Source organism: Notothenia coriiceps, unplaced genomic scaffold, assembly GCF_000735185.1.
Source record: "Notothenia coriiceps isolate Sejong01 unplaced genomic scaffold, NC01 NC01_scaffold00034564, whole genome shotgun sequence".
NCBI classification, from domain to species: domain Eukaryota; kingdom Metazoa; phylum Chordata; class Actinopteri; order Perciformes; family Nototheniidae; genus Notothenia; species Notothenia coriiceps.
Window position 1 is genome coordinate 6,874 of NW_011367265.1, and position 8,739 is coordinate 15,612.

Sequence of the window (8,739 nt, forward strand, 5' to 3'; positions counted from 1 at the left end):
TTTATGGAACATCGAGGATGAAGAATGTACAACTTGTGTTTAATGGACATGAAAGCTTTTTTTTTTTTTTTTTTTTCATGGAAGAAGTAGAAAGTACAGGTATTTGAGTTCAACATGTGAGAAGTAGAAAGTACAGGTATTTGAGTTCAACATGTAAGAAGTAGAAAGTACAGGTATTTGAGTTCAACATGTAAGAAGTAGAAAGTACAGGTATTTGAGTTCAACATGTAAGAAGTAGAAAGTACAGGTATTTGTGTTCAACATGTAAGAAGTAGAAAGTACAGGTATTTGTGTTCAACATGTAAGAAGTAGAAAGTACAGGTATTTGTGTTCAACATGTAAGAAGTAGAAAGTACAGGTATTTGAGTTCAACATGTGAGAAGTAGAAAGTAAAAAGTCGTCAGAAAGTAGTGGAGTAAAGTACTGGCAGAAACATGTACTGAAGTACAGTAACGAAGTATTTGTACTCCAATACTTCCCTCCTCCATCTATCTCCATCTCTCTCCATCTCTCTCCTCTCTCTCTTCTCTTCTCTCTCTCTTCTCTTCTCTCTCTCTTCTCTTACTTCTCTCTGAGAGGAAACGCTCCTGAATTCTCTCTCGTTCTGACAGCCTTATGGTCCCTAAAAGTTTGTGTAATGACAGGTTTTATTTTCCACTGGATGATTGGAGGGGTATCTTTTTGGCAGGGAGGTTTATATATTTCAGGATCCTTCATGTTTTATATCCAGCAAGAATAAAACAAGAGGAATCTGAGAGTTACAGAATCTGCTGTGAGGAAATCAATCCATTAGTTTAACAGAGAGGTGAGAGGAGGATGTGTTTGTGGAACTAGACGTTAAAATCTCCCACATCTCTGCCTAGTTGTCACTTCAAATGTAACTTCCTATCTCCCCTTCTTCCTCTCCAGGCACTATGACTCCGGTGTCTCCGTAATTTCCGAGTTTTAAGACTCATCCCTGCACCTCTCTACACCACAGATAGCCCACATTTCTGCATATTCGTCACTTCAAATGATACTTTCTTTGATTATACTCTCCGTTCCTCCTCTCCAGGCACTATGACTCCGGTTTCTCCGTTATCTCTGGGTTTTAAAGACTCATTCCTGCACTTTCTATCTCCCCTTCCTCCTCTCCAGGCACTATAACTCTGGTTTCTCGGTGGGCGCTGCGGGCATGTACCTCCGGATGGACGGAGAGCAGAACCAGACGGTGATCTGGAAGACGTTCTACGACCAGGGTTCTCTGTGGAACCTCGTCTCCGTGCAGCTGGGTCGCATCACCAAGCCTTTCCAGATCGCCCTCGGTAAGATCAGCCTCGGGGTGTTTGACGGCGTCTCCGCTCTGGACGACGTGACCTTCAGGAACTGCTCCATGCCCCCTGCGGTGAAGGAGTGTCCGGCTCACACACACTTCCACTGCGCAGAGAGCAAGGCGTGTGTGGAGCAGATGCAGCGCTGCGACCTCACGGACGACTGTGGAGACGCTTCGGACGAGCAGGGCTGCTGTGAGTTTAAATATTCAGTATTTAGGCTCTTCACTTCAAGAGGGCCTGCTATTTTCTTTTCCCTTAAACGCCTAGATTCAACTTTATTGACAGTATTGAGACAACGAGATGAAGTAGCATCTGACCGGAAGTGCAACAGTGTAATATAAGAATAAACAGGGGGTGTTGTGAGTGTGACTTTTATTTTAGATACTCAGAATATAATGTTCTTCACCTTAAGAGGCCCCACATAGTTTACTTCCGGAAGTATTATATTTTAAAATCTATCTATACCTGGATCCTAAATATGTGAAATAACTGCAGTGCACAGAAAAAGGACTATATTTCCTTTAAAATGTAGTAAACATACAGATTACATTCAACTTCATTGACAGTATTGAGACAACAAATGAAGTAACATCCGACCGGAAGTGCAAAAGTATAATATAGGAATAAACATATAACAGATATATATAAGTATGAACAGTAAATACGGCTTTAAAGGGTTCTTTTTGAATGATCAGCTAATGCCATTAACATGAAAACAAACCATGGATGGATCCAAGCTAACAACTTTGTTTTTATACACATTAAGTACCTGAACTATCAAAACCTGCACTCAAAGCTTTGTGATTTATATTTGAACGATATTCGTCTATAATTGGAACCAAAAGAGTCTGAAATGTTGGAGAAAAGTACTGATACATTTTGGCTTTTCCAAATCCATCTAGAATCTGAATTCTGTTGTAATTATTGAGAGAAATGTCTTGAAAGCTGAAATGAAGCTGCCGTTTGCTCAGATGCTGAAGATAACCATCAGAATGGGTTCTTGATTTGAAGCAGAGTTGATGTCCTCACACGGGTGGTAATAGTTGATGAATCAGAAGTGGATAAAGAAGTTGAAGTTGGAGGTGACTTTGAAGCTGCGGCAGGCGAAGTGAAGACTAATTGGATCTCCTCTTAGTGGAACACTCAGTGTCTTCTTTAAACTTCATTAGAATAAGCCTTTGTTCATTTCCCTCACAGCTCCGGAGCTTCAGTGCAGTTTTGAGCACGGCCTCTGCAGCTGGAAGCAGGAGCAGAGCGGAGGGGACGTGTTTGATTGGACCCTCATCCAGGGCCCGACCCCCACCCTGAACACCGGACCCTGGAAGGACCACACGTTGGGAACCAGCGCCGGACACTACCTCTACATCGAGTCCTCGGGCCCTCAGGAGTTCAAAGATTCTGCTGTTCTGCTGAGCCGGGCTTTCAGACCCACCGTGCACCGGGGGGGAAGGAAACACTGCGTCTTCCGGTTCCACTACCACATGTTCGGGTCCCACGTGTTCTGCCTGGGTGTGTTCATGAGGACCGCCTCTTCGGGTCGAGGTCACATGCTGTGGGTCCGATACGGAGATCAGGGGAACCTCTGGCACCGGAAGACCCTGTACCTGACCAGCGCCAGGCCTTTCCAGGTAACTGCAGCGGGAAGAGGGTCAGGGGCATGTGGGGATTTTATTTATTTATAATTACAACTTTCCCCCTGCCTTTTTCCCCAGAATTCCAACATGTTCTGCCCTTAAAGCAAAGGTCCAAATTGCTCAAGATGAAGTTTATGTAGTACAGCTTAAAAACGCCTCTCTCTTGCTCTCCTCTTCTCTTTGTCAGATCGTGATAGAAGGAACCGTCGGGGATGATTTTAACGGAGACATCGCCATCGATGACCTCTCCTTCCTGGACTGTGAACCACACCACGGTAAATAAAAATGACTCCATCAATAATACTATTATGAGAAAAAAGTCAGATAAATGTTTTCCGCCGTTCTTTCCGCCAGGTGATCTCCCGGATGCTAACACCACGACCCCCTCAGTGACGACCCCCCCACCCACTGTTCGGCCCCACGTCTGCCCTGATGGACAGTTTGCTTGTGGGAGTTTGAGAGAGTGTGTTCCCGACAGCAACGTGTGTGACTTCAGTCTGGATTGTTCTGACGGATCGGACGAGTTATACTGTGGTAAAGATTTCATATTTACTGCACTGTGTGTAATGTTTCCCTCTCTACCGATTCACCAGCTGACCATCTGTGGCATTATTTCTCTTGACATTATATAGACGAAAGATTATGGAGATAAATCCATCTGACTTTTTTCAGATTTTTTTCTCACAATTTTAATATCTTTCTGACTTCTTTCTCATAATTCTGACTTTTTGTCTGACTTGTTTATTCCGCGTATTAACCACATAGTGTCTAATGTCTCCCACCCTTCTCCTTCCTCTTCTCCTTCCTCTTCTCCTTCCTCCCCCTCTTCCTCTTCCTCCAGTGAGGGAGCGTTGTGATTTCGAGGGCGGGGACACCTGCGGCTGGCAGAGCAACGACTCCTCTCTCGTCTCCACTCATGCTTTCCGCTGGTCACCGGTCCAAGGAGAGAGCATCCACGATGGAGAGCAGAGCCACAGACCCATCAACGACCACACCACGTACAAATACTTCCTTACTGCACTTAGCTACATTGTTCTGGTATCAGTACTTTACTCCACTACTTATTCAACACAAGCTGAAGAGATTTTAACGTCTAGTTCCACAAACACATCCTCCTCTCACCTCTCTGTTGAACTAATGGATTGATTTCCTCACAGCAGATTCTGTAACTCTCAGATTCCTCTTGTTTTATTCTTGCTGGATATAAAACATGAAGGATCCTGAAATATATAAACCTCCCTGCCAAAAAGATACCGCTCCAATCATCCAGTGGAAAATAAAACCTGTCATTACACAAACTTTTAGGGACCATAAGGCTGTCAGAACGAGAGAGAATTCAGGAGCGTTTCCTCTCAGAGAGAAGTAAGAGAAGAGAGAGAGAAGAGAAGAGAGAGAGAAGAGAAGAGAGAGAGGAGAGAGAGAAGAGAAGAGAGAGAGAAGAGAAGAGAGAGAGAAGAGAAGAGAGAGAGGAGAGAAGAGAGAGAGGAGAAAGATGGAGGAGAGGGAAAAATACAGAAGTGGAGTACAAATACTTTGTTACTGTACTTCAGTACATGTTTCTGGTATCAGTACTTTACTCCACTACTTATTTTTCTGACGACTTTTTACTTTCTACTTCTTACATGTTGAACACAAATACCTGTACTTTCTACTTCTTACATGTTGAACTCAAATACCTGTACTTTCTACTTCTTACATGTTGAACACAAATACCTGTACTTTCTACTTCTTACATGTTGAACTCAAATACCTGTACTTTCTACTTCTTACATGTTGAACTCAAATACCTGTACTTTCTACTTCTTACATGTTGAACACAAATACCTGTACTTTCTACTTCTTACATGTTGAACTCAAATACCTGTACTTTCTACTTCTTACATGTTGAACACAAATACCTGTACTTTCTACTTCTTACATGTTGAACTCAAATACCTGTACTTTCTACTTCTTACATGTTGAACACAAATACCTGTACTTTCTACTTCTCTCATTTTCCAAACAGGCTGGTTCCTTTAGTCTGAATGTGTGTTTGGTGGCGTGATCATTATTATTTAGAGTCATTGCGTGCCTATTGATTTGAACACGATCCGTGTATCCATCATTTCCTGGTCTTCTCTAAAGAAGAGGGACCAATGAAAACGTTGTCATGTTGCCGTTGTTCAGCATGGAAACATTCATTAGCTAACAATGACATTATTGTTCTATTAATATAAAGGGAGGTCAGGTACTCTTTAAAACAGCTGCTAGTTATGGGTACTTTTTACTGAAGTACATTTCAAAGCCTCTTTACTTTGACTTGAGGAAAGAAGTTTAGTCAGTACTTCTCTACTTTCACCAGAGTATTTTGAAACACGAGTATCTACTTCTACTTGTCCAATTCCTTGCAAATTGAGAAGCAATTTGATCCCTTTCTACTTCACTATAATCAAAATGAACACGTCCAATCTGCAGTTTAGCGGACCTAATTTTCCTTATCTACGTTTTATTGAGTCCAGTGAGAGCAGAAAATCCCACCCTGACTATTACGTTTCAGTACGATCATTTCTCCGCCTGAATTACAGTCGATATCTTCCTTCATAACCTCCTCCCCTTCCTCCTCCTCTTCCTCACTTCTGCTGCAACCCAGATCAATACAGCGTGAGTGAAATGGAGTCTTATTTAACCCGAGGGAGAGCTGCACGTCTTGTGAGAAATTAAAGAAGTGAAGCATAAAAAAGGCTAAGTGCAATTACAGCAGAACTCATATTACACGTTATTGTAATTTGCAGTTTAAAGCTGGCTGGATGTCGAGCTCAATAACTTTGATTAGACCGTTGTTAGCTCTGGTTTCCAAACTGATAATAAACATAGTCAAAGAATAACTTTATCTGTAGTATCTTAACTCATATAAACATTGTGGATGTGTGTTTTATGAAGCTCGCAGCTCACAGATCCAAACATCCCTGTCATCTCCTAAGTATGAGTTAATTGGTTAAACTAATCACCTAGATGGTAAGTGTTTAAGTGTTGATACCTAATAATAGTTAATTATTTGGAAAGTAAAGTGAGATAGCTTGTGACTTAATGCAACGTATGAGCAATTAGGCTTTCACTGGGAGTACCAACACACAGTAAGACATGTGGAAGCTCACTAAAGGAGGATAAGGTGGCACCTTTTCACGTTTGGACATAATTCTGATTTTATTCCGTGTTTCTCTGCCAGCGGGGGTCCAGAGGGATGGTACATGTGCGCCGACAGCTCAAACGGAGGATACGGTCAAACCAGCGACCTCCAAACACCTGTTATGACCTCCAACGGACCACAATGCACTCTGGTCTTCTGGTACCACATGAGCGGGTTCACCGTGGGATCACTTCAGGTACGAGGAGGGAAGACAGGAGAAAATGATCCGTGTTGAAGGGACTTCATCAGAATCTGTTGTTGTTGTTGTTGTGTCTTTATCTGCAGGTGCTGCTGAAGTACGGAAACTCCACTCATGAGGTCTGGTCTCAGTCTGGAAATCAGGGGAACAAATGGAGACGAGGAGAAATGTTTATAGGCATTGCAAACAACTTCCAGGTCTGTAAATATACTCTCAAATGGATTTTAAATCATCAATATCAATGTTTTTAATCAATAATTATAACTAGAACGTCCCCTCGCTGTGTGACCGCCACTTGTTGTCGGCCCTGATGCTCTTATTGCCAGCGTTATGGAGGCATTGGCTTTATTTTATTTTAAAAGGGTGTAAGAGAAAGTTTGAAAATTGCCTAGCAACAAGGTTTCCTCTGTCTCATTCAGAAGTTTAACACCAGAGTTTTTGTCATTCAAAGACACTTGTGTGCCAGATTTGTAAGTCAGTTTGATATCATGATAGCATCGAGACATCGCTGACTCATTTAGCTTCTAGAATAATTTAAAATGATGTGAACAAGTGTGGATATTATGGCATTTAGAGCAGGTTTAAGATCAGGGGATTTGAAAGACCCTCTGAAGTCATCACCGTCCCATACACACCCATTGTAACATCTGAAACACAGTGAAAATGTACCAAAACTTAAACTGTGATTAAATGAGAACTGTTCAGTCTATCATAAAACCCTTTTAGTCCAATAAAGCTGAGAGTCTGGAGAGCTGTTTAAACGTTTAATCTTTCACCTACGATAAAGTATGGCGAATCAGTATGACTTCAAAGTCGGGTGATTTTGAGCTTGGTTCAGAACGATTCCCCATTCATCCCTATGGGGGGGAAAGGCTGGGAGAATCTCTTGGAAAAGTACATTTGCCTTATTCACAACTTTAAAACATTGTGTATTCCAGTGTCATGAAACCAAAACACACTGTGACTCAGATTATTGACGCTGATCTAAGAAGACAGCTCAGTCACATCAGTGGAATTGGCCTCATTTCAGTGACACCGAGCTAAATTGGACTCGCAGACACACTGATTGATTGAGTCTAATTTAGTCTAATGTGTGTGTGTGTGTGTGTGTGTGTGTGTGTGTGTGTGTGTGTGTGAGGTTACCCCAGGTCGGTGACAGGAGTCTAATGTCACGCCGTCTCTTTGACCAAAATACCACGACCTTTACACATTTTAATTCCTGCACATTAACCTTTGTCAGATAGAGACATGCACCGATGGTCATTCCTGCACCTTTGCTAGAGTCCAAATGCCCTTTTCATCAAATGTCTGCAGAATAGCTCCGCTCACTTGAGCAGCTCTCATGTTGCAACGCAATATCAACCCCTGATTCTTAAGAGAATGTGATTTGAATAGGGCAGCAGGGTTTTAGTGTCCTTATAACACTGAGCTTGTACCCCCCTGTAATAAAACACTCTATGAAATTACAAAAAAATTTCAGCAAACACTGGGCTTTGATTTGAGGCAAAGTAGTTGTAATGGGTTAATTATTTATTTTTTTGTACACGATCAACGGAAAATGTCTCCTTTGTCGCCCCTCTCATAAAATAATGGGCGATGGCCCCCCAAGTAAAAGTGGTGTTAAACTGCCACTCTCTCATTGGTTAAATGGTCGTCTACCAATCAGAGGGTCAGTAGTTTGATCCCCAGATCCAAATACTGTAAAGAGGGAAAGATGCTTGTTGCTCCCGGTATGCTCTAATATATCATAATTCTACTTCTTACATGTTGAACTCAAATACCTGTACTTTCTACTTCTTACATGTTGAACTCAAATACCTGTACTTTCTACTTCTTACATGTTGAACTCAAATACCTGTACTTTCTACTTCTTACATGTTGAACACAAATACCTGTACTTTCTACTTCTTACATGTTGAACACAAATACCTGTACTTTCTACTTCTTACATGTTGAACTCAAATACCTGTACTTTCTACTTCTTACATGTTGAACTCAAATACCTGTACTTTCTACTTCTTACATGTTGAACTCAAATACCTGTACTTTCTACTTCTTACATGTTGAACACAAATACCTGTACTTTCTACTTCTCACATGTTGAACCCAAATACCTGTACTTTCTACTTCTCTCATTTTCCAAACAGGCTGGTTCCTTTAGTCTGAATGTGTGTTTGGTGGCGTGATCATTATTATTTAGAGTCATTGCGTGCCTATTGATTTGAACACGATCCGTGTATCCATCATTTCCTGGTCTTCTCTAAAGAAGAGGGACCAATGGAAACATTCATTAGCTAACAATGACATTATTGTTCTATTAATATAAAGGGAGGTTAGGTACTCTTTAAAACAGCTGCTAGTTATGGGTACTTTTTACTGAAGTACATTTCAAAGCTTCTTTACAATACCTGTACTTTCTACTTCTTA

General features: G+C 41.5%; 1 protein-coding gene across 1 annotated transcript in view; it reads left to right on the forward strand.

Moving 5' to 3' along the window:
- Positions 1 to 6,509, forward strand: part of LOC104962355 (MAM and LDL-receptor class A domain-containing protein 1-like) — a gene marked incomplete at both ends in the record, with an annotated part of 13,215 nt that extends 6,706 nt beyond the window's left edge. The window contains 7 exons of the mRNA XM_010790792.1: positions 1,138 to 1,505; positions 2,511 to 2,941; positions 3,135 to 3,222; positions 3,302 to 3,481; positions 3,789 to 3,945; positions 6,153 to 6,309; positions 6,399 to 6,509. Of these exons, the coding sequence (XP_010789094.1) occupies positions 1,138 to 1,505; positions 2,511 to 2,941; positions 3,135 to 3,222; positions 3,302 to 3,481; positions 3,789 to 3,945; positions 6,153 to 6,309; positions 6,399 to 6,509 (1,492 nt within the window). The remainder of the gene's footprint in view (positions 1 to 1,137; positions 1,506 to 2,510; positions 2,942 to 3,134; positions 3,223 to 3,301; positions 3,482 to 3,788; positions 3,946 to 6,152; positions 6,310 to 6,398) is intronic.
- Positions 6,510 to 8,739: the final 2,230 nt, after the last annotated feature.